This window comes from Maylandia zebra, linkage group LG5, assembly GCF_041146795.1.
Source record: "Maylandia zebra isolate NMK-2024a linkage group LG5, Mzebra_GT3a, whole genome shotgun sequence".
In the NCBI taxonomy this organism is placed as follows: domain Eukaryota; kingdom Metazoa; phylum Chordata; class Actinopteri; order Cichliformes; family Cichlidae; genus Maylandia; species Maylandia zebra.
The window spans coordinates 42,815,791-42,842,607 of NC_135171.1; the positions used below are offsets into that span (position 1 = coordinate 42,815,791).

General features: G+C 43.4%; 1 protein-coding gene across 3 annotated transcripts in view; it reads left to right on the forward strand.

Annotated features, from left to right (window-relative positions):
* Positions 1-866: 866 nt before the first annotated feature.
* Positions 867-26,817, forward strand: part of pltp (phospholipid transfer protein) — a 34,716-nt gene continuing 8,765 nt past the window's right edge. Inside the window, exons 1-11 of one of the 3 annotated variants that reach the window (XM_004558932.3) lie at positions 867-958; positions 4,128-4,257; positions 8,548-8,647; positions 8,736-8,864; positions 9,004-9,159; positions 9,261-9,324; positions 9,552-9,707; positions 9,782-9,958; positions 10,084-10,143; positions 16,476-16,640; positions 18,526-18,593. In XM_004558932.3, the coding sequence (XP_004558989.1) occupies positions 4,149-4,257; positions 8,548-8,647; positions 8,736-8,864; positions 9,004-9,159; positions 9,261-9,324; positions 9,552-9,707; positions 9,782-9,958; positions 10,084-10,143; positions 16,476-16,640; positions 18,526-18,593 (1,184 nt within the window). In that variant the 5' untranslated portion in view covers positions 867-958; positions 4,128-4,148. The other 2 variants (XM_004558931.3, XM_004558930.6) reach the window with 2 other exon arrangements.

A 26,817-nucleotide genomic window follows, 5' to 3' on the forward strand; every position in this document is an offset into this window, starting at 1 on the left:
GAAAAACTAGTTCATGCATTTATTACTTCCAGGCTGGACTCCCATCCATCACACTCCCGTCTCCAAACTTTCTTAAAGAAAGTTGTCTGATTGTTGGGGCTTCTCTGGGGTTCTTTATAATACAAATGAAATAGAAGCATCTGCAGCATTTATTTAGTGCTATGTAAGTAAAATTAATTTGAATTGAATGTTAAGTTAAAGGTACAACAAAAGTATTTAATTTACTGCATTGTAATACTTTGATCATTTATTACTTACAGTTTTATAATCTGTAGATTGATGTGATGAGAAATTAATATTATTTTGTTATTTTATTTTTTTCTTTTGCTCAAACTACCAGAACAGTACTGTTTTTAATATGGATTAAAATTATTATTACTTTTTTTATTTAGTTATTTTATGGTGTGGCTATGCCTCACACAGGAAAGCTCCCAGTTTGAGACCAGGAGGACTCAAGTAGCTTTGTATGTTCAAAATAATCCTTGAAATCTGAATAAGGAACTAAATTTATTTAAAATATTATGTAAAAAGAACATTAATAATAAATGTCCTGGTTTTTAAACACCTGATTATTTTATGCCAATATTATTGTTTTTACTGTGAGGCACATTCTGATTTTTTTAAAGTCAGTTTCTGTTAGATAAAACCACCAATGATGAGTGCATGACAGTATTTTTGTTTTGTTGTTGGTTTGAACCCTTACACAATAAAAAACCCTCAGCTCACTCAAGACCTCTCCAAAAGAAAATGAGAAAATGTATAGCTAAAACATGAAGAGAAACACAGAGGAGGGGGAGGGGGAGGAAGGGGAAGCATGAGGGGTAGGGGGAGGAGTCTGTGACTCCCTCGGGATAAAAGTCTCCACAGAGAGATCGGTGCTCAGAGTGAACAGGGACAGAAAACCAGAAACTTCGACGTGATCTCCTCCTCCTCCTCTTCATCCTCCAGCTGCTGATCTGTGAGTTTCATCACTCAGACATTCAGAGCAGAGTTCAGAGGCAGGAAAAACAGCTGACATCAGAGAGGGAGACACAAAAGGAAGAGTTCAACTCAGAGAAGAGACAGACAGACAGAGGTCAGCTGACACCAGACAGGCAGGTAAACAAACAGAGAGCGTGACATCATGGACAGGTGAGCCCCATCTGAGGTTTTTTTTTTTATTGTGATTGTTAGTTTGAATTTGCAGCTCAGTAGATGCAGGTCTGAGGATGAGGAGGTTTAAACTGTACCCCCCCCCCCCCCCCCCCCCCCCCCACCACATAACCTCCTGCTCCAGTATAATCCTCATCCAGGCTTTCAGCTCACTGAGGAAAACGTTTCAAAACGGACCGTGTGTCTGGTGGAGAGATTTTATTGAGATGTGAGATCCTTAAAAAGCTTCTGACTCGTAGAGCAGGAGGAAGCTCGCCCGTCGCCACAGCGTCACTGAGAGACTGCAGGACAGGACAGGGTTAAACTGAAACTGCTGGACTTATTAGGCTGAATTAAAATGTTATGAGGTCACTGATTTAACTCTTTCATTGTTTGTTGGGGAAAATTTGCTGCTTTGTTTGCCTCTGAGACTGGGAGGTCAGAGGTTGGAGGTCAGCGTTTGGGTGTGGAGTCTGTGTTTGAGCTTCAGTAGCTGAATGAATGAGGACTCTGAAGGAGTGTAATTAAAGGTTAGCCCTTAGCAGTTAGTGGTGAGCCAGATGTTTAGATGTGGGTGCAGCAGCAGCTGGATGCTGATTGGCTCTTGGCACTGAGCTGTTATTAAACACACTGATTACAGACTGAGCTTGTGTCAATATTTGTGAGGATGCTCTGCTTTTTGGAAGTTTGCTGGAAGCTTCAAACCTGATGAGTGATGTGTGTGTGGTCTTTCAGGTCTTGTTCTCTGTTCAAGGCTCATCATGACATCTAATCTTTTAAAATCTGTCAAGATGCACTACGAACTCATCAACAAAGTGTTTACACATGTCAGAGCATCTGTGGACTTTCTTTAGGACTGGAAGGGTCTTGGAAGCCACAGGCATCGCCCCCTGGTGGCCATTAAAGAGAATTTGGGTTTTAGGCACTGACACTTTGTGAGGTAGAAGATAGTTCCAAATAACCTACCTCAAACCATCTTTTTTTTTTTTTTTTTTTTTTTTCTTTTTGCCTGTCCCATTTGGTTAGCCGTCAGAATTGTTGTCTGAAGACCAACAAGGATACCCAATGGATTTATTTTACCAAATGGATCATCGTGGCATTGCCGTATTGGTCCATTTGATCGACCTTTGTTTTTATTATTTATTTTATTTTCAGTTGTTACAGATGGGACAGACATGAGTGAGAGATAGGAAAGGGAGAAAGAAAGAGGACAAAAAACCTCATCTTCTTAACAACATTTACATTTACAATAGTGGATCATACAGCAGTGGGGAATACGTTTGAATACAGTAGATGTCTTTCTGAAAGTGCTGTAACTGCTGGGGCTGTTTGTACCATCAAACATTTTATATACTCATGTTTATATATATGAATTGACTGTAAGCCCACGATCACATGTTTGAGTGCATGAAGTCAGTGAGTCATCTCCACCTGCTTCCACCAGCCGGTATGGACTGTAGGAGACAAGCAGCTGCTTTTAAGGTTGAAGGTTTTCTTGTGTGTTAGCCAGTGAGCTGATGAGTCCATCTACCTTTAATATCAACACTTTGTCCATTCAGTTTGTTTTTATTGGCTCTGCATGTCACATTTCAGAGAGGGTTGGATCCTCCAAAGCCTGACAAAACAAACTGATGGGATTTTGGGAGCTCTATTTGCCATCCAGGTTTTCCGGTAGCACAACACTTTGTTTCCACCGATCGCTGCTGAGGAAACTCTTTGTCCTCTTAAAGTGCTCCTACAATTTCTCATGTCAGGAGCGCTTTTAAGGTCCAAGTTGCTCTGTTTACATCTTTGAGAGGATTTAGTCCACATTTTAAAGAAGGAAATCAACCCATGATAAGAACATCAGAATTTTGCAATTTATGGCAACTCTTTGTACAAGGAATCTGGAGACAGACCAACATCAGACCAGAACTCAAAAAAGTTCATTAATGTGAGTAGAGAGAGCTCAGGATGGTTCAGTGTTTTAGATTTAGAGGTGTTTATTTCTAACAGCTGTGGAGCTGTGACTTTGGTTTTATAGGCGGACATTTTAATGTGATTAGAGCGAACGTTTCAGCTTAAAGAGAAACCAAGAAGTGTTCTTTCATGCTAGGCCGGGGTGTAACAATGCTGAAGACCTTTGACTGCTTGACTGCAGTCTAAAAACAGTTTAAATCTAAAATAAAGTAAAAGAAGGAACCACAAAGTGGACATTTCTAATCAGAAAGTCAACAATTTCCCTTCCTGTCAGAAAAGCAGAGAAATCAGGTCAGGAGCTGCTGAGAGGCACTCGGAGCAGGGGGAGGGTTGTTGTTGCAACAGAGGAACAGAGGTTACTGCAGTTCAAGTTGAACTGTGTTTGTATGGAGAAATGTGTTCACTCCACAGATCTATGTGGCCATCATCATCTTTGACCCCCAACGCAGCTTCTTGTTTCAGGTTCATAAAACACTTTGTGCTATCTTTGAGCAGTTGGCTTGAGAAAAAAACTGAGTGAGAAAAAAATAAAGTGAGGATGCCTGTAAGTCACAGCTCAGGGTACAAACACCTCCTCTGAACAGTCTATTAAAAAATCCCCAAAACCTCATAAATGACCTCCTGCCTCCTTTTCCTGATGACTCAACCCTGACTCGATGGTAGACGTTCTGCTGTGGAGAAACGATGGACCAGAAATACATGATCCTACAAATGTTGTTATAAAGCATGACTGTGACTCTTTAAAAAGGCCAGAAAACCACATTTAACAATGAAAACAACATCTGTGCACATCTAAACGCAATTACCAAACAGTCCAACCAAGAACCAGAATCAGAACCTTAGAAGCACTTTTCAGTGCACAGTTCTTATTTTAGGTTTCCCTCCACTGTAGGTCCAAACATTTTCTTTCAGCTCTATTTCAAGGGTTTAACATTAAAAATGGCATGTTCAGGACATCTTACAAAACCTGTATTATTGTCCTTACAGATGGAAATACAAAGGTGGGATTATTTTATGTGAACTCTTCTTTGTTTCAGGTTGGCATATTCAGGTTCAGGATGACTTCCTATTTCGTGCACTTCCTCTTCCTCTGGTCTTTGTCTGTCATGGCCTCTGCTGAACCTGCAGGCTGTAAAATACGTATCACTGACAGAGGACTGGACATGTGTGAGTATATGAGTCATTATAATCCTAAAACAATCATATGACCGCCTTTGAGCAAGCACTTTGCGACAGTGGGAAAGAAAAACTCCCTTTTAACAAGAGGAAACCTCCAGCAGAGCCAGAGATAAATAATGACTAATAATTCAATGCAGAGAGGTCTATTAACACATAGTGAGTGATAGGGATGGGTATCGTTTATGTTTTATCCGATACCGGTGCCAAATCGGTACTTTTGAAACGGTGCCGGTGCTCAAACGGTGCTCAAACCGGTGCTCAAACCGGTGCTTAAAGAATGGAGAACACAAAATTGGTCCAAAAACCTCTCATGGTCAGCTGTTTTTTGTAAAAAGATAACAATGTTAGCCTTTTCTGCAGCTATGGGGCATATATGGTATCACTCTTGGCTGGAAGCAGTGCTTAAACAATGGAAAAAACACAAACTTGTCCAAAAACCTCTCATGTTTAACTGTTTTCCACTTTTTCTTTGGTCATTTTAGCCTTTTTGTCCAGGGTGAAGGGAGTATCTGCCATCAAACAAGAGGACAGCCGCATGTAGCTATGATGATGTTTGCTAGTTCACCTTACATGCATTAATGTAATAACGTGGTTAGCCTACTCAACGTAAATTACACACGAACAACATGAAGCTACTCACGCAGAGAAGAACGGCTGCTGCTGCATCATCATCCGTCATCATTTCTGCTACACTGGCAGGGCTAGGGGCCAGGACTCTCCTCTTCGTGTTTTTGGGGGATGTTGCATAACAGGCAACCCACCCGCAGTAGATGCGCTCGGTGTGAGGTCTCGCAGCAAGCTATCAAATACGGCGCATTTCTGGGCTTTTAAAAAAAACGCTATGCGTCGCCAGGTGTTTCATCGGATTTGAGGTGTTACCTCCTTTGACAGTATCACAATATCAGCTTAAAGCACTTGTTGCAGGCTGCTGAGTTTGCATATTTTGCTGTGAAGTACAGCCAGACTTTTGACCGCTTTGCCTTGGACATTTTTAATCTGTAGCTCTGCTCTAAAAGAATGCACGTACCTGGACCCTCCTACTATCCTCGGAAACGTAAAATTATTGGCTAGAAGTGTATCACAGCTCAGGGAAAAAAAGCACCGAAATAAAGCACCAAAATGTGCGCTGCTTTTCGGTCTGGTTACTACCGTTTATGTCAGAACCGGTGCCATCATGGCACCGGACACCGGTACCCATCCCTAGTGAGTGAATAAGAAACACCCAGTGCATCATGGGAATCCTCGGCAGCCTACACCTATTGCAGCATAACTAAGAGAGGATTCAGGGTCACCTGGTCCAGCCCTAACTATATGCTTTAGCAAAAAGGAAAGTTTGAAGCCTAATCTTGAAAGTAGAGATAGTGTCTGTCTCCCGAATCCAAATTGGAAGCTGGTTCCACAGAAGAGGGGCCTGAAAACTGAAGGCTCTGCCTCCCATTCTACTTTTAAATACTCTAGGAACAACAAGTAGGCCTGCAGAGCGAGAGCGAAGTGCTCTAATAGGGTGATATGGTACTACAAGGTCATTAAGATAAGATGGGGCCTGATTATTTAAGACCCATTTTAAGACCTAATCATTTAAGGCCAAGTTTGTGTCTCTTCCTGTAAGTCACATATTTAATAGATGTTTTCATGCAGCTTATTTTCACTCCAGTGAAAAGAATTGAAAATACACTCAACAAAAATATAAACGCAACACCTTTGTTACTGCTCCCATTCCCCATGGGATGGACGTAGAGACCTAAAATTCATTCCAGATACACAATATAACCATCCCACCCAAACAGTGGTCACAAATCAGTCCAAATGTGTGGTAGTGGGCACATCTGCTATATTGAGATAATCCATCCCACCTCACAGGTGTGCCACATCAGGATGCTGATCTGACATCATGAGTAGTGCACAGGTGTACCTCAGACTGCCCACAACAAAAGGCCACCCTGGAATGTGCAGTTTTTTGCGCTATTGGGGGTCTGGGGACCCAGAACCGGTCAGTATCTGGTGTGATCACCATTTGCCTCATGCAGTGCAACACATCGTCGCATGGAGTCTATCAGATTGTCAATTGTGGCCTGTGGAATGTTGGTCCACTCCACTTCAATGGCTGTGCGAGGTTGTTGGATATTCGTGGGAACTGGTACACGCTGTCGTATACGCCGGTCAAGCACATCCCGAACATGCTCAATGGGTGACATGTCCGGTGAGTATGCTGGCCATGCAAGAACTGGGACATTCTCAGCTGCCATCTGCCCTGAACAATGTGAACCATGATTCATCCGTGAAGCGCACACCTCTCCAATGTGCAAACCAATTGTTCCAGCAGCTGTCTGGGTGGCTGGTCTCAGACGATCTTGGAGGTGAACCTGCTGGATGTGGAGGTCCTGGGCTGGTGTGGTTACACGAGGTCTGCGGTTGTGAGGCCGGTTGGATGTGCTGCCATATTCTCTGAAAGGCCTGTGGAGACGGCTTATGGTTGAGAAATGAACATTCAATGCACGGGCGACAGATCTGGTTGACATTCCTGCTGTCAGCATGCCAATTGCACGCTCCCTCATTGCTTGTGGCATCTGTGGCATTTTGCTGTGAGACAAAACTGCACATTCCAGGGTGGCCTTTTGTTGTGGGCAGTCTGAGGTACACCTGTGCACTACTCATGATGTCAGATCAGCATCCTGATGTGGCACACCTGTGAGGTGGGATGGATTATCTCAATATAGCAGATGTGCCCACTACCACACATTTGGACTGATTTGTGACCACTGTTTGGGAGGGATGGTTATATTGTGTATCTGGAATGAATTTTAGGTCTCTACATCCATCCCATGGGGAATGGGAGCAGTAACAAAGGTGTTGCGTTTATATTTTTGTTGAGTGTAATTCCCATTCCAAAAAATAAGAATGTTGGTTTTAATGGTGTCAATAGCAGACCCATTACTCCCTGTTTAAATGAAAGTCATGGAGAGAGTTGTTTATGGACAAATTCAGTATTATTTATTATTTATTGACTCACTAAGTTTCAACATGCTTACAAACCTGGTCACTCCACCAGCTCTTCATTCACATGACAGATAACTGGTATAAAGATCTAGATGATGGGAAAGGCTTCTGGGTAGTATTCTTGGACTTCAGTGCTGCATCTGATTTAATAAATTGTGATCTTTTGATTGATAAACTAAAATGTTATGGATTTTCAGCAGCTGCTTTGTGCTGGATGAAAAGTTATTTGTGTGGAAGAAGGTAAAAGGTTTATTATAACAGTATTTTTCAGAGGGCTTCGTCATGAGCCGTGGTCTACCCCAGGGCAGCTGCCTCGACCCACTTCTCTGTTTTCATGAATGATCTGCCGTATGTCCTGGGTAAATCTCATCTTGTAATGTACACCGATGAGTCCACCATGTTTTATTCAGCTAGTGACAACTCTGAGTTGACTAGCGTATTATGTCCAAGTAGACGAGGCCTTTGAGGAAGAGTTTTTGTTTTTGAAGCGCTTCAGTCTCAGATGCCATCTGATGGTTATGGGGCTGCAGTCGGCACCAGAAACGGCCTTAATTTGGGTCGAGGATTGTCAAGTGTCTTGATGGACAGCCAATCGGATCCTCCGGCTCAGTGCTGGTGACATTTTTTTGGGTCTTTCACTTTTTTGTTCCATAACCCTCAGGATCATTTAAGAAATTCCAAATGACTGTCTTACGGCGTCCCACCTCAGCAGTGACGGCGTGCTGTGACTGCTTATGCAGTTCAACAACCCGACCACGTTCAGAAAGGGAAAGCTTTTTTGTCTTTGCCGTCAGAACGTCATGGACATCAGAGAGGGAGACACAAAAGTCAGAATGACATCATGACAGTCTGACTACCTGACAGAAAATGACAATGAATCCACATTTTTGCACAGATTTTGCCTTTTAAAGGCATCTTTTGATCGGGACTGTATCAAGTTTACAGTGTGCAGAACTTTAGAAAGGAGAGCAATCACAGAGGCCATCACTGACAGAAACAAGGAGCTGATGGATGACATGGAGGACATGTTGGTCAAAGTGCTCTTTCTGCCACTCCCAAACATCACTGGTCAGGTTGAAAAGTTCTTCTGATTAAATGAGTTTGGGAACCTTCAGGACATTTTTGAGCTCAGCTGCTAAGTCCTTCTAAACTCCAGAGAGTTACTGATGAGGTAGTTATCTATTTAGTTATTTATTTGGAAGTTTGAAGAACTTTCTCTGCCAAAGCTCTTTAAATGTCTACTTTAGAAATGTCATCATCAGGTTTGTTTTGTGTTTACAGTGAAGTATGAAACTCAAAAATTTGTTGAAGAGGAGCTAAGTAACATCAGCATGCCGGAGATGAAGGGGGAAGAAGGACGATTCCAGTACACCATCACTGAGTACGTGACCCCACAAAATCTGAAGTGATCATTTAGACCCATCCACATGTGTTTTAGTAACATCACCTCTCTGTCGGCTATGTATTAGTGTGAAGATTACAGAGCTGAATCTGACTCACGCTGATCTGCAGTTCATCCCTGATGTTGGTTTGCTGTTCGACGTTCAGAACTCATCGATCTCACTGACTTTCAACAGACGGATCCTGTACTGGTTCTTGTGAGTTCTCCTCCAGAACACATGGTTCAACCCAAGCAGTTCCACCATAGAGAACCAAATCACTCCACTAGAGCTGCTGCTCACAGGAACACTAATTGCAGATGATGTTGTTGTTGATGATAATGTTATTGCCTCTCAGTTACGACACAGGAAACATCAACGCGTCGGCTGAGGGCGTGAACATCAACACAGCTCTGAACCTGATCAGAGATGAGGAGGGACGGCTGAAGATCAATAACATCACTTGTGATGCCAATATCAGCAAAATGAGTGCAAAGTTCAGTGGAACGCTGGGGTAATCAATTACAGTGATTCAATAAACAATAAACATTAAATGCATGATGTGACTTATGTGACAGTATCAGCCAACCAGGAAGCTCTGTGTCTTTTTTAAAGGAGAGTTTACGGCTTCCTGGCCAGATTTCTGACAACAGGCATGCGCTTCCTCCTCAACCAAAAGGTACCTGGTCACCTGTCGCTCTCTGACATGTCTGTCTTTCTCCTGTCTCTCCTCCCTCACCTGTCTCCCCATCCGTCTGTCTCACCTCCCTCACCCATCCCTCTCTCCCTCACCTCTTGCGCTCACCTGTGTCATCTCCCTCACCTGTCTCCTTTGTGTCACCTGTGTCACCTGTCCCATAACTCCCTCTCTCTCTCTCACCGGTCTCCTCTATCTCTTTCGCTCAGATCTGCCCGGCTCTGGATCATGCCGCTCTGGTTCTTGTGAACTCACTGTTGGAGACGATCCCAGTGAGGACAGAAGTTGATCAGTTTATTGGAATCGATTATTCGCTGATTGATGATCCCGTGGTGACGTCCCGGAGCCTCGACATGCACTTCAGGGTGAAGATTACCTGAGATTACCTGATGTAGTTTTTATAGAGGCCATAAATGAATTGTGTCTGTTGTTTCCATAGGGGATGTTCTTCGACCTTTCTCACCAGAACGTCTCGTTGGTGAACTATGCTGTGGAACCCGTCATCAAAGAGTATGACCGGATGGTATACTTGGCACTGTCCGAGTTCTTCTTCGACAGTGGCTTGTTCTCCTACTACACGGCCGGAGTCTTTCAGATGCACATAGTCAATGAAAAGGTCAACCAGCATAAACAAAACATTTAGACTTAACCCTAACCCAGAACCATAAAAACCAGAACATCTAAAACCATCACAGAAGTCACTAGTTTCCTGTTTGCTGTTTGTTTCTTGTACCTGCTCAGATGCCCAAAGATCTGGAGATGTTATTGAGAACCACCTACTTTGGACTCATCATGATGCTGGTGAGCAGACACAGCAGAAACATGACTGAAACACAAGAGCAACACAATAGAAACAGAACAGAGATGAAGTGCAAGAGTAAAGGCTCATTAAAAAAGAGGTTTGTTTAATGGGATGCACCACCAGATATTGGGTAAAGCAGAAATGTCAGAATCCCAGCTAAAAACTCACAAAAGCATTTCAACAACCACCAAACAGCTAAAACAACAAACAATTAAAGAACTGGTAAACAGATTCTGCAATTCAATTTAATTTTATTTATATAGTCGCCTCAAGGTGCTTCATATGGTAAGGTAGATACAGAGAAAAATCCAACAATCACATGACCCCCTACGAGCAAGCACTTTGGCAACAGTGGGAAGGAAAAACTCCCTTTTAACAGGAAGAAACCTCCGGCAGAACCAGGCTCAGGGAGGGGCGGGGCCATCTGCTGTGATTGGTTGGGGTGAGAGAAGGAAGACAGGATAAAGACATGCTGTGGAAGAGAGACAGAGGTTAATAACATATATGATTCAATGCAGAGAGGTCTGTTAATACATAGTGAGTGAGAAAGGTGACTGGAAAGGAAAAACTCTCCTGAGTTTCTCTGATACACCGGCTACATAGGGGATGACAATGTTGTTGCGTCTGTCCTTCTTATCCTCCCTCGCTGGTGTCTGGTCTTCTTTTCTGTGCCTCTTTGCTGACTTTAAGAACACCCATTTAGGATAGCCGCACGTTTTGAGTGCTTCCTTTACATGTGTGTGTTCCTTCTTTTTTCCTTCAGGCTTAGAGGGAACATGTTCTGCCCGGTGGTGTAGGGTCCTAATTACTCCAAGTTTGTGTTCCAGAGGGTGATGGGAGTCAAAGAGGAGGTACTGGTCCGTGTGTGTGGGCTTCCGGTAAACTTCGATGTTGAGTTTGCCGTTCTCTTCAATGTGCACGGCGCAGTCCAGGAAAGGCAAACAGTCGTCCTTTGTGTCTTCCCTGGTGAACTTGATGTTTTTATCCACAGCGTTAATGTGCGCAGTGAAGGATTCCACTTCTTGTGTCTTGATTTTGACCCAGGTGTCGTCCACATATCTGTACCAGTGGCTGGGTACTCTTCCCTGAGCAAAGATCACAACATCACTGTTTTACCAGCTGATAAGGGAAGATGCACCGTGGTCCTAAATACTACAGATTACCACACAAAGATCACTACACTCCTCAGTGACAACAATACCTACGAAGCCTTAAAGCGAGACCCCACAAGCAGCTACAAAAAGAAAGTTATAGCTTGCATTCAAGACTTTGAAAAGGACAAAATCACTGACCGCCTTACATATCACCGTCTTTACCCAGGGGATACCATACCCTGCATTTACGGACTTCCTAAAATCCACAAGGAAGCTGTCCCACTCAGACCCATAGTCAGTAGCATAAACTCAGCCACTTATAACATTGCAAAACACCTTGCTACCATCCTTGCACCTCTCGTGGAGAACACCCCACACCACATCAAGAACTTCACTGACTTCACCGACAAGGTCCAGAAACTTACCCTGGATCCAGATGAAACGATGGTGTCCTTTGATGTAGTCTCTCTCTTCACTTGCATACCCACCACAGAGGCCGTGGAGACTGTCAGAAGGATGGAAGTAGTCTGAACAGTTTATGGCTGGGGTGACTGGAGTCCTTGATGATCCTTCCCGCTTTACTGAGGCACCGCTTCCTGTAGATGTCTTGGAGGGAGGGAAGCTCACCTCCAATTATCCGTTCAGAGCACCGCACTACTCCCTGGAGAGCTTTGCGGTTGTAAGCAGTGCTGTTGCCGTACCAGGTGGTGATGCATCCAGTAGAAGGAAGCAATAGAAGGTCCTGAGGATGCGGGCGCTTATGCCTAATCTTTTCAGTCTCCTGAGAAAGAAGAGGCGCTGCTGCGCCTTCTTCACTGTTTTGTTTATGTGTCCTGACCACGTAAGATCCTCAGCCAGATGTACACCAAGAAACCGGAAGCTGCTCACTCTCTCCACAGCAGCGCCGTTGATGGTGATGGGGGTGTGTACTTCTCTGCACCTCCAGAAGTCCACTATCAACTCCTTTGTCTTTGCGACGTTGAGGGTGAGATGGTTGTCTTGACACCAGTGGGTCAGGGCGCTGACCTCCTCCCTGTAAGCCGTCTCATCACCGTTGGTGATAAGACCCACCACTGTAGTGTCGTTCGCAAACTTGACAATGATGTTGGAGTTGTTAACCTCAGTGTGTGAAGAGGACTCTCCATTTACATGCACAAACTGGAGTCTATTAGATAGATATGATACAAACCACTGCAGTGCAGTACCTGTAATACCTACAGCATGTTCTAATCGCTCTAATAGGATATTATGGTCGACAGTATCGAACGCTGCACTGAGGTCTAGCAGGACAAGCACAGAGATGAGTCCACTGTCAGAGGCCATAAGAAGATCATTTGTAACCTTCACTAAAGCTGTTTCTGTGCTGTGATGAGCTCTGAAACCTGACTGAAACTCTTCAAATAAGCCTCTGCAGATGATCTGTTAGCTGTTTGACAACTACTCTTTCAAGGATGTTTGATATAAAGGAAGGTTGGAGATTGGCCTATAATTAGCTAAGACTGCTGGGTCTAGAGATGGTTTTTGAGTAAAGGTTTAACTACAGCTAGCTTGAAGGCCTGTGGTACATAGCCGATCATTAGAGATGGGTTGATCATATTTAAGATCGAAGCATTAATTAATGGCAGGACTTCTTTGAGCAGTTTTGTAGGAATGGGGTCTAAAAGACACGTTGATGGTTTGGAGGAAGTAATTATTGAAGTTAACTCAGAAAGATCAATTGGAGAAAAAGAGTCTAACTTAACATCAATGGTACTAAGAGTAGCTGTAGATAATATTACATCTGTGGGATGATTATTGGTCATTTTTTCTCTAATGATTAAAATTTTATTTGTGAAGAAGTTCATGAAGTCATTACTAGTTAACGTTAAAGGGATGGTTGGCTCAACAGAGCTCTGACTTTTTGTCAGCCTGGCTACAGAGCTGAAGAGAAACCTGGGGTTGTTCTTATTTTCTTCAATCAGTGATGAATAGTAAGATGTTCTGGCTTTGCGGAGGGCTTTCTTATAAAGCAGCAAACTATTTCTCCAGGCTAAATGATGATCCTCTAAATTTGTGACACGCCATTTCCTCTCCAGATTACGAGTCATCTGCTTTAGGGTACGTGTTTGAGAATTATACCACGAAGTCAGGTACTGTCATGGTCCTGGGCCATGTTGGCCCAGTATTCTTAGTTTTCTTGTATGTTTGTATTTTGTTCCCTATTTAGGCCATATTTCCTGAGTTGCCCTGTTGTGTTGTTCCCTAAGTGTTTTCCCTTCGTGGCTTTTACCCCCTGTGTTCCCCTCTGTGTATCTGTGAGCCCTCGTCTCTCCTTATATTTTATTCCATGTTTCCCCTGCCCGTTATGTCTAAGTTCTCCCCGTGCTCTCTCTCCCCCCTGTGTGCCCTCTGTGTATTTATGAGCCCTCGTCTCCCTTTGTGGTTGTTCCATGTTTCCCCAGCCCGTTATGTCTGTGTTTTCCCCGTGCTCTCTCTCCTCCTGTCCGAACCTCTGTACTTCCTGTTTGACTCTGCCTGTCTCCCGTCAGTGTTATGTTCACCCCGCCCTGTCTCGTTATGGTTATCTGTGTCAGCTGTGTTCCCCGTGTGTTCCCACTTTCCTCGTTAACCCTCTGTGTATTTCTGTCTGCGTCTCCCTCTGTTCGGCGTCGCGTTCTCCCTCATGCTGTGTGTGATTCTCCCCGTGGTTCCTGGTTTACTTTATGTTTAGCTTTCCCAGTTTAGTTTAGTACTGTTTTCGTGTTCCACTTTTTGCCAGCATTAAAGCTGTGTTTTTGAGTTTATGTTTTGTCTCCGTGAGTTTGCGTTTGGGTCCTCTCCTGCCTGCCACACAGCCGAATCATGACAGGTACTTCTGATTTGAGACCTTAGTTTTCACAGGAGCTACAGTATCCAGAGTTGTACGTAGTGAGGAGGTGAAATTATTAACAAGATAATCGACCTCTGTTGGGGTAGCGTTCAGATAGCTGCTCTGCTCTCTGTTGGTACAGGGCATTGAAGATGATAACAGTGGGTGGATTATATTCTTAAACTTAGTTACAGCGCTTTCAGAAAGACATCTACTGTGATAAAGTCTACTCTCCACCGCTGTGTAATCAATTATTGTAAATGTAAATGTTATCAGGAAATGATCAGACAGGAGAGGGTTTTCAGGAAACACTGTTAAATGTTCAGTTTCTATGCCATATGTTAAAACAAGATCTAGAGTGTGATTAAAGTGGTGGGTGGGTTCTTTTACATTTTGAGAGAAACCAACTGAGTCAAAAAGATGTAAACACAAAGCATGGAACCCATGTTCACCCAACGGTCACCATGACTAGAAACAGGTGAGATTACAGCTGAACTAAATCTAACTACTGACACAGATGAAGTAAAACATAATGCACACGGACAAAAAGGCTAACACAACAAAACAGGAAACATACATGGGAACTGAACAGTGACGAAGTCCAACTGAAACACTGGGTCAAGGAACCCTGACACACATGTGAAAAACATTGAAATCAATTCCCTCTTACTTTTGCTGTCTTGCTTCAGTCAAGTTAAAAACTTCCTGCCTAGCTGTATCTCTCAGTGTGCTTCATTTCCCAAATACTGCAAAATTCGGCAAAATTGCAAAATGCTTATGTGAAACTCCACGGCAGACCCGAAGCCATATTTGTGCTTTGCAGCATATTTTATTTGCACATACAGTTGCTGAATATACATATGAACGGCCGCAGCGTCCTAATTCCAAACACCAGCAACAACAAACATAGGTACAATATTTGGCTTTATATTTTTGTGTTTTAATAATAATAATAATAATAATGATAATAATACATTTTATTTGAAAGCGCCTTTCAAAACACTCAAGGTCACTGTACATAGTAGAGTAAAAGCAACATAAAAGCAAGAAGTTTACAGAATCATAAAAGCATAAGACATAAACAAATAAAATAGCAGAGTGGAGAGGTTATGTGGGATAAGCTATTTTGTACAAGTGGGTTTTGAGTTTGGACTTAAAGAGAGAGAAGGAAGAGATGTTTCTTAAATCAGGAGGTCGGGAATTCCAGAGTCGTGGAGCAGCTGAAAGCCCTGCTCCCCATGGTTGCAAGACGGGGGGAAGGGACGGAGAGAGAAAGGGAAGAAGATCTGAGACAACGAGATGGGGCGGTGATCTTAACCAGATCAGAGAGATATGGAGGAGAGAGATGATGAATAGCCCTAAATGTATACAAGAGTATTTTGAAATTGATGCGATATTTGACCGGGAGCCAATGAAGCTGCTGCAAGACAGGAGTGATGTGGTGGACAGAAGGGGTCCTGGTGATGATAGGGGCAGCAGAGTTCTGGACGCGTTGGAGCTTGTGGATGGATTTTTGAGTAAGACCAAAAAGAAGTGAATTACAATAATCAATCCGGGAAGTAACAAGGCTATGGACAAGAATGGCAGCGGCATGTGGGGAGAGAAAAGGACGGAGACGATTAATGTTGCGCAATTGAAAATATGCAGACCGAGTAATATTATTAATGTGTGAATTGAAAGATAGAGTGCTGTGGAGGATGAGACCCAAGCTTTTCACAGAGGAAGAAACGAAGACCGGCGAGTTATTGATAGTAACAGAGAAACTGTTGGTTCTGGATAATGTAGATTTAGTGCCGACCAAGAGGAGCTCGGATTTATTACTGTTGAGTTTGAGAAAATTAGAAGAGAACCATGAATTTAGTTCAGCTAAACAGAGGGTGAGGGAGGATGGGGGAAGAGCAGAATCAGGTTTAGTGGACAGATAAAGCTGGGTGTCATCGGCATAACAGTGAAACTGGATATTGTATTTACGGAAAATATGTCCAAGCGGTAGATAATGAAAAGAAGGGGCCCAGGACAGATCCCTGGGGCACGCCAGTGGTCAGAGGAAAGGGCTGAGAAGTAAAGGATTTGAGTTGAATGAACTGAGTGCGATCAGACAAGTATGATATGATGAAGATATGGTTTTATCCTCAATTACTTTGAAACAGTGGCCTCTGCTGTGATATCATTGTGTTTTTGATGAAGTCTCACAAGTGTCAGCTTTATTTTGATATCAAGATGATTTACACAGTTTGTAATTGCTGAGAAATAGTCAGTTAGCTCTGGGCACGTCATTTTCCAGCAGGAATGTTAGGAATAACCCTGGGGCTTAACAAGTTAATAAAGTTAAACTTTTCAGTGTGTAACACCAGCCTGATTTTCTGTTCTCCTTGTGTACTCTGGGTAGAACCCGGCACTGGTGGATGCTCCACTGTCTCTCCAGCTCGCCGTCAACTCTCCGCCCAAAACCTCCATCAAGACGTCTGGAGCCACGGTTGTCATGACTGCCATCGTCAATGTGATGGTGCTGCCTCCAGGTCAGCCTCCGGTTCAGCTGAGCAGCTTGACCATGGTACATACACACATACACACAGGCAGGCACACACACACACACACACACACACACACACACACACACACACATTGGACACAACCAAAGCAGACTCTAAAGACTGTACACTGTGGTCTGGTTTGATACTGCTGATCACTGCGTCATGATAACGTTCTTAAGGACTTGTTTAGGATTACTGGTGTTGTTTTAAAATGGGCCATGTCATATCTAACAGATCTTTTACTGTTTGTATGAGTCAGTGATATCTGAAATAACAGTTCTGCCTTTGATAGAAATTGTCTTAGCTGGGCTGGTCTGGTTGCCACGCTGGTGACCTGATAATCTAGTGAAGACTGGATGGCTGCACTGGTCCTTTTAAAAGGCTGATTATATGTGTTTGATGGCTTTTAATCTGAGGCAGAAAGACAAACTCCAAATCCACCCTAACCGGAGGGAGGATAACAGCTGTTCTTTAAAAACACACCGCAGGAACCTCTCATGACTTCCTTATCATCTAATGAATATTTCTAAACTCAGACTGCTGGTGTCAAAAGGCTGAACTGCTCTTACTGATTATTGTGACCGTCGTCTTTCTTCTGTTTTAACAAATTAGCTTTGACTTGTCTTCAGACTGTGCAAAATGCTGCGTCAAGACTTTTACCTGTCACCAGCTGAAGCTCACATGTCACTCCATGAAGTCACTCCATGGCTTCTCTTCATTGGCTGCCAATGTAAAATAAATGGCCTGCATTTGTATAGCGCTTTACTTAGTCCCTAAGGACTCCAAAGCGCTTTACACGTTCAGTCATCCACCCATTCACACACACATTCATACACTGGTGATGGCAGCTACATTGCAGCCATAGCTGCCCTGGGTACAAGGATATTTGGCATGCAGCCTGGAGCAGCCTGGGATCGAACCACCGACCTTCTGGTTAGTGGCTGATCTGCTCTGCCACCTGAGCTACAACCACCCCATTTTAAATGTATTTTAGGTTTCACCTTAAAATTCTAGTTTTAACTTGTAGCGCCCTACATGGTGAAGCTTCCCAGTATATCTCTGACCTGCTGAAACCCCATCATTCTTCCTGAGCTCCTAGGTCATTAAGTCAATGCCCCACACACTCGGTTCATGCTGTAAAGACTCCTTTGAATCCTTTTAAAAGTTACTAAGCTTTACTTATATAACATTATACAGAGAATATATCTGTCCCAGGCAAAGAAATGAAGACGAAGACCCTAAAGAAACTCTGAAATTGTCTGTGTCTAGGCAGGCAGGACTCGAGGAGGCGGAAGAAACTCAAAATACACAGCTTTATTGCTGGGATGAAGCAGAACAGAAAAACACTAACTAAACTGGGAGTACCGAATAACTAGACAGGTTGGAAAACAGAGCACACAGAGGGAGAGAGGGTGAACAGACGTTAAGGACGCGACAGTGACACAAAGGCACACTGGGCTTAAATACACTGAGGGAGTCATCAAGGAATTAGAGACAGAAGGGGAACACAGCTGGGAGAAATAAGACCTAAAGAGACAGGGGGAGCAAAGCTGGACCACTGACATCAGACAGGAACAAGAACCTTCGAAGTAAAACAGGAAACAAAACACACTTTACTAAGACACGGACTAGACAGAGAGAGACAGACTTGACACTGACCAAAGCCTACTAAATAATAATCATAATCAAAACAGTATCACTGATAAATCAAATCATAAATCATAATCTAGAAAAACAGAAAGCTGGGTCAACATGACCCAGAACCGTGACAGAAATGTGGTTGAAGCATCCCTGTGGCTTCAGTGTTTGCGCCTTCTTGTCATTTATGATCTTTGAGCCTTTCAACAAGAAAAAACTCACAGACTTTGAGGTGGAAACTAAAAGCGTCTTTTTCCCTTCTTGCAGGAGACCAAGTTCAATGCCAAAGTTTCCATGAGAGGAAAACGTCTGTCTGTTCACGCTGACCTACGCAGGTTTGCATGTTTCACTTCTTTGTTTCTGCAACATGTTCATTAAATATCAGATTGGCCTAACCCAGTCACCCCACACTCACTCGATTGTGTTTGCACATTGAAATCTGTAGCAAGATTTTTTTCCTGTAGCAATATTTGAATCTTGATCTTCCTTACTGTGAAAATCAATCAGTCTCAAGTTTCAAGTTTTATTTTATCCTATATATGTAAGAGTGGCACATCACTACCAGCAAAGAAATTCTTAGGCTCAGAGCCCCCTCAATATTTCATGTAGAAAAAAAGCAAAATTGTACACAAGGTAATACTAATACAAAACACAGTATATCCTTGTAACTCCTTGGCTCTTGAGGGAGGCGGCCGCACTTTCTCTCTCTCCCTTATCTTCCCTGCTGGGCTTCTCATGTCTTTTAAATAGTCTCGATTATTCTCTAACCCAGGGGTCGGCAACCTTTCTGATGACGAGCGCATCTAAAATTTCCTCAGAAGTCAGTGTGCCATATGACTGCATTAGCAATAAATTTAATAACGCTCTACATGAACAGTTACACACTGTATAGAACAACTTTATAGGATTATATTTGTGTGCAGATGTTGGCAGCTGTCAGCGAATAGTTATCAGCTATTATGAAACAAAAAAAAGACTTTTTATCCATAACAGCAAATGAACTGTACAACAGAAAATACAAATGCTATTTATGGTCTCCTCACAACAATGATAAGAAAAATAAACTGGGCCAATATGATGACATGTTTGTTAATACAGAGACACACATGTGAATGTGATCTCTGGTCTCCCACTCAGAGACACAGGTCTCCAAGTGTCCAGCATTCAGAGGCTGCCTGAGGACTCATGTGATAGAAAATCTGCTCACACAGACATGTAGAGCCAAATACTGTCAATAAGGCCTCTGCAATGTTCTGAAGACAGTTAAACTTGTCAGGCAGTGATGTCCAGCAGGTGAACATGCAGCTCCATGAACACGCACAGCTGTGGATTCCAGCTGTGTTCGTAGTTCTGCAAACTTTGACCCCACAGAGTCGAGCTTTTCTGTTCAATCAACTGCATTTCAATGTCGCATTAACTGGCATTAACTCAGCCAGTTAATGTGAGACAAACCCAGCTGCTCTTTAAAGCTTTCTGGTTTGATCAGAAAAGAAAATATTGGTCCATACGCCTGAAAGTCCTGAAAACACATTGTGAATTCTGTCTCGAGTACGGATGTATCCGTGTTTTTCCGTGGTGCTGATGCTGCGCTGGGCGGACAGCTGCTGAAGAATTTAAAGTGTCAGAATGTGGAAATTTAAACATCGCTTGAAAAAACTGCCAGCTAGCAACGTCCCTCTCACTGGTAGGCTAAGTTATTTTTAGCTAATTACAAGTTGAATCTGGTAGTTGGGGTTGTTAGCTAAGATACTGTCATTAAGAAGCGGCACAACTAATGTGTCTATGTGAGCTAATTTGCGATGTGCACCACTGGTGCGGCCATTTATTTTTTTAATGCACCTTCTGAGATTAATTCACTGCGTGTCGTGCCCAGGGCTGGACTGGGACAAAACATCAGCCCGGGCATTTTGACTAGAGACCGGCCCCCCAGGTATTAAAGCCATAAAGCCTTTGAATGAAAACAGACGCTGTGGTGACAGTGATGTACAGTCTTGTTGGTATATGTATGATTTCTATACATTTTACATCAGATAAAAACTTTGGTTGTTAGATTCAGATAATTATTTATTAAAAGCGAAACATTTCATACTGTACTAATGTATGCATATTTCATGTGTTTTTATTTGATGTAGGTTTGGGAGAGAGCAGGGATGGGAGGTGTGTGTGTGGGGGTGGTGTTCTTATTACTGCGGCATATTACTGTGAAAACAAACCTTTATATGCTGTTGCAAAAAGCAATAAAAAATATTGTTTAATAAAAAAAAATAAAAAAAATAAAAGCGAGACATTTTAACTGAAAATAAGAAAGAAAAGTATTTCTTTGTGCCCCCCTCTCCCTGTTAATGCCCTACCTGCCCTCTGGCAACACTTTGCTAGACCCGCCCCTGCACAGTTACCAGCTGTCAGCTACTTAGAAAAGGATCCTGGTGTTATTTGTCTCTCAGAAACAGTTCATAACTTCAACTCATCCATGTCACCTAAAAGGTAAACCTGTTTCTCCATAACCTGTTCAGCTCTGATGATTCAGTAAGGACATCTCCTGGTTTCATCCTCATGTTTCCCTCTCACCACATATCCAAACCGACATCATGACCAGCAGCTTTACAGCTGTGGCTCCAGCAAACATCAGCTGATACTAGAAATTAATATTAAATAAATTCTAACAACAGCTGATCAAACGTGCTGCTGTTGTTTAGCGCGACATCTGCTGGTTTCCTCTTTCTGGTGCAAAGTGGGCGATAAACAAACAAGAGAGACGATCAGCTGATCATTGATCAGTTTCATGATTGAAGGAGCAACAGGAGAAGGAGGGGGGAGAATGAGAGGAGAAGAGGCAGCTGTGCAGCGTAACGACGCAGAAAAACTGCAGCTTTGTGTTCCTTTTCACCTCAATAAGAAACACGTAATATTTTCACTGAATACGGGATGATTCCGTTTTTTACGGGACAGTTGGCAACTCTACTAACTGACCTTATGAATAAAATAAAGTTCATTATCAGTAACATCAATTACCCACCCAGCTGTATAGAAACTCCGTCATGCTAGCTACAATACAGTTACAATAACTCAACTGACAGTAAAAAGTCAGCATAACGAAAATAAACTCCACCTAAACTTGGTTTATATCTGACCCAGATAGACTGCAGGTCATAACTTCTTACCTGGAGTTCACCTGACACTCAGACCGGCGGCCGCCTCGGGTCTCTCCTCCTCCTGCCTCTCCTTCCCTCATCCACCTGCTGGCCTCTGTGGAAGCTCCGCCACAGCCACCACCAAACAACTGAGTTATTTTTACACACTGGCCAATCCACCAGATTTCACTGTTTATACCGTTACTAAAACAAAACCCCTCCAAAACAAAACAAACCATTGGCCCAGTCGTGCCATCAGTTAACCCGTCGCGTGCTATCTGTGGCATGTGTGCCCATTTTTATTTCAAACATTTCAAACATGTGCCTTCACAATCATTACAAAATATCATTCCATTTGTTGCTTGAAAGGGAGTCGGCAGAAGCATATACTTTTTTGTCCCTACCCCCTCAAGTTTTACCTCTCATTCAGTTAATTTTCTTTTAGTCTTAAATTAAACAAACATCATATGAAGCAAAAGTAAAGCAAAACACAAACATACATCAAAAACAAGTATAGTTTCTTTCATATGAAAAAGACAGAATGTGTAAATTTGCTGATTCACAAGTTATGGAAAAAACAAACAAACAAAAACAAAAAGAACAACAACACCATTACCAGCAACATCACCGTCCTGGGTTAACCCTGTTTTCTTCATTCTTATAATTATTTAAAATTATTTTAAGCTAGTTTATGTTTTTACTTTCTTTTATTTCTTCTGTTAGACGGTGTTTATTAAACGCAATATGGATAAGATCTTGGAGAAGCTCATAGTGTCACAGTCTGGCTGAGGCAGACTGTATGTGTTTGCAAGAGAGGACTCAAACGCAGACCAAAAACTGAACGTGACGTGGATTTAACAAAAAACAAGCCGTTTATTGAGGCTAGGAAACAAGGTACAAACAAAGGGTATAGGTGAAACTAAACAATAACCTAAACTGGGTGAACCAAAACTAAACATGAAGAAACCTTAAACATGGTGAACTGACATGGATACCTGAAGTTGTGACGTGGATGAGCAGACAACCTGACAAGGAATGACTGAAGACACACAGACTAAATACACACAGGAGGATAATGAGGGAAATGGAAACACATGGGGAAACAGCTGACACACATGAACATAACGACGTCACGAGGGGAAAGTAAAACTAAAAACATTGAACATAGGAACACAGGACCCCTTCAAAATAAAACAGGAAACATAATGAGACGCAGACATGACTACATGAACTTGACAACGTAAGACAGACATGAAACACATGAAGGGCAAGGGAGACTTCACAGGGGTTGGAAGACACAAAGGGAATCTAAAAACAAATGAACTAGAAAAGCTAATGAGTTTAATCACATACTATAAACATCAAAATAAACTAAAACTCAAAACACCGGGTCATAAGACCCAGGATCGAGACAACATAACATAACATCTTGAAGAAGAACAACGGGAATTGAGACCTGGTGACCAGTGACGGACATTAGACCAACTCTTAAATTGGATGCAGTTTGTTCGCACTAACCAAAACAACTGCCATCTTCATCTCATGCGCCCCCCCCCCCCCCCGGCGCCAGCTGGATGCTCAAGGCAAAAGCTAAGGGGAATAACAATTCTCCTTCAGATAACAAGACTGTGTTGTCACGTGTCTGTGAAGGTTCTCAGTCATCCAGGTCATCGTAGTCAAAGGAGCTTGCAAAGAAAAGCGTCTGGACTTCTTTAAGTTGCTTGAAGACGGGTAACCCTAACCCTAATCCAGTTTTGAGATCCCTTCCCAGACGCCTTAACGCCCACTCACATCCTGGGCCATCTGACCTCAGGAATTCGCATGATAAGGTGGGGCCAGGTTTCACAATGAACACACCCGAAACTGGCTGATTGGGACTCACGCCCAGTTTCCCACCTTGGCTCAGGCGATTAGAGGATCATCAGGGGGTCCTTTTGTCCCTCTGTGGGGGGAAACTCCCACTAGGTTTATATCTGGGACTCTCCACCATTTGACCTTAGAACTGAAGAAGCTTCTCGGATGAGAGGTGAAACGTCTTCAAGCAACTTAAAGAAGTCCAGACGCTTTTCTTTGCAAACTCCTTTGACTGTGTTGTGACTTTCTCCCTCCTCGTTCAAGGTCACCCGCATCGACTGAAGATTGTTGACTTTGCTTAACCGGGAGAAGGGACACTTTCTCTCGGCTGAATGAGGAACACACACACATACACACACATACGCATGTACACTGACACAGACCTACACTCACCCCCCCATCCCCTCCAAACGCCTCTGAAGCGTCTGTCTGCTATGTTGTGAGATGTGATGATTCATGTGCTAAGGGTTTTTTTTCTGTTGGATCTCCCTGTTGGAGCTCAGTCTGGAGGGAGTTCTTTGTTCTCCTCATCTTTCCTCATGTTGTGCATTTTCAATTGTTATACCTCTCTGACCTGTTTTGCAGTCCAGCAGCCTGATGGCCTGTGGGTAGAAACTGTCCCTGAATCTGGTCCTGTGAAGAGTGTAAGGCTGGGTGGGCTGGGAGCAGAGAGGATCATCTGGGCCTGTAGAGGTCCTGGATGACCGGCAGCTCAGACCTGGTGCTATGCTGTGCATAGAACTTCCAGTATGTTCTGGAAGCTGTTGAAGAACTTCTGGTATGATGGCGCCTGTGTTTGGCTCTGCCGCTGCCGGGTGCAGTTTGTCGCGCTCCACTTTTGTATAATTTTTTTCTGCTCTGCTGTTCTCATTTAGTTTTAACGATGTATTGGCTGCCTTGGTGTATGATCGTCTGGCTTTGCTATCCATCCGATCCTCTATGATGCCTCACGATGTCTCTTCGTCCTCCTTTCGGCATTTTCCACCCTCCTCCATCAGCTGGATCTTCGTCGGGCGTTTTCGCCACGGAGAAGGAGAAGAGGAGGTATTCAGGTAAAGCTCAGGCTTTACTGGCGGTGGGGTTCGGCTGGTAAGCGACGCCGAGCGTGCCTTGTCTCCTGAGCTCAGAGAAGCTCCATGGAGGGGGACTTGTTTTCCACGTCCCTGTTTGGATACGCTGGGCCCGGCTCTTTGAGACCGGCCTGCCTGAGGAGGGTTTATCCAGACTCTTCTGCCGGCTGGCTTTTTCTTCCCACGGTGAGTGGATTCTACGAGCGTGATGGTTCAAACCCTGAGTTTCCTTTAACTCGAGCCTCCGCAAATACAGAGGCTTCTACTGAATATGGCGCTTTTTAACGCTCGATCTCTGTCTAATAAATCATTCTTGTTGAATGATTTTATATTATCTAAAAAACTGGATTTTTTAGGGAGACATTCAAAGGGGCTGGGGGGGGGGGGGGTATACATGTACATATATATACAAAAAACTTGAATCTTACAGTGTTTATTTATCGGATAAAATAAGTTAAATATCACCGTTATTATTGTCTGACCGGAAACAGGCTGGGGGTGTCCAAATTCAGAGGCTGCGTCCACCTGAGGACCCGGCCTTTGTGGTCTAAGTGGGCCGGGTCCTCCGGAAGCCAGGTAGACCGGAAATGTGAAATTGGACGGTCTAGCCTTCAGAATTACGTCACCTGCCGTCTGCTCCTTGCTGTCTAAAATATAACCGGAGTTCTCACACAGCTGTGTGAAAACCCGGAGGAATCCTCCCGAGGGATAAAGTTTTATTTAATCTAATAACTTTAATCTCAGCCAAAACGATTTACTCACCAACAAATAAAACACAACTAAAGCACTGAAAAAGGCCAAACAATAACATGTTTAAGTTATTTGACACACAGCTACATTCTCGCCTGAAAATGTGTTAAAAGTTTATTTTGCGACCCAGAAAGAGAAATAAGAGTAATATTAAAACTAAGTAGCTGCAGTACTAGTAGCCATTGTTGGAAACTGGAATTGGCTGGGCCAGTCTGGGATATGGTTTTCAGTTTTGTTGTCCGGGTGGAAAATCAGGAGAAATTGGGGAGAATGGTCGCCCCGGGAGATTTTCGGGAGGGGCACTGAAATTCGGGATTCCCCGGAAAAATCGGGAGTGTTGGCATGTATGTCCTAGCATAGCCTATAACGTTATTGTGACGGACACATTATATGAGTGAACTTGAGTTTAAGTGACTTACAGGTTTCTTTGAAAAACACTTTCTTATATCCAGGTTCTTCCTTTTTGCTGCCGTCCTCCTCTCCTCCTCGCAGCGCAGGCTTGCCGCTGCTAAAACTAAACAGTTCCCTGAAAGGCTCAGCCAATCACATTGGCCATATTTGTCACATGACGTAGGACTCCAGCAGAGAACGTAATTTAACTCTTTCTGCTCCGCTGGGTGAATGAGACGCTGACAAATCGTTTTTTTCTTGTTGTTCTTTACTCGAAGAGATCAAATTATTGGTGGGGACAATTCAATAATCGCTGGATATTGGTGGGGACACGTCCCTTCCGTCCATGCCAAATCTACGCCCTTGCCCTATTTTATCTCGCCCTGAACTGGAGATAGCTACACATGCATTTATTTCCTCACGCTTGGACTATAGTAACTCTTTATGTGTCTAAGCAAAGGTTCTCTGGATCGTCTGCAGGTTTTCCAAAACGCTGCAGCTACGCTGTTGACAAAATCCTCCAAGTATTCTCATGTGACACCATTGCTATCTCAGCACTTTGTGATTCTGTCTAGAAAGGTGCTATATAAAAAATGTAAATAAAATGTTATTATTATTTTATGGTGGGATCATCTGACCTCCTCCATAGATCTTTGTTTACAGAGCATTCCTGCCGTACCAGGTTGTGATGCAGCCAGACAGAATACTCTTAATGGTGCATTGATAGAAGCTGGTAAGTATTGTGGGGTCCAGAGTACAAACCTCCAAACCTCTTCAGCCGGCGCAGAAGGAAGTGCTCGCTGCTTTTATGATGACGTCCATGTGATGTGAGCAGCTCAGATCCATATGAGCTTTGTCATCCTCTAAAGAGTGACCTTTGAACTTTAGTTGCAGATGAACAGCCGAGTCTTGTCCCGAGGTGGCTCTTGTATCTTGTGCCATGTATTTATGAGGTGGTTATTTGGTGTCTCCAGTGTAGAGGTCTGAGCACTCCTCGGTACACTGCACAGCTACACCACGTTGTGAAGTTTGTGTCTGAGTGTGTGGCTGGGTCTGAAGTACACTGGGATGTTGTGCTTGGAGTAGACTCTCCTGAGTTTGAGACGGCGTACTCTTTCCATTTCTGGGTTACCATGGCGATGAGTTCTGTCTGATGTGATATGGTGTGGGAGTGGCTTCTACAAGCATTTCATTGATGACGTCCACTGCCCACGTGACAGGGTTCCTGGGTCGTTGACTCAGAGTTTTCAGTTTGTCTCATGTCCGGTTTATTCTCTGTTTTCACTCCCTGTTCTTTGTGCCAGCCTTTCCCTGTGTGTTAGTTCAATTATCTTCAGCTGTTCACTCACCAGTCTCCACCTACC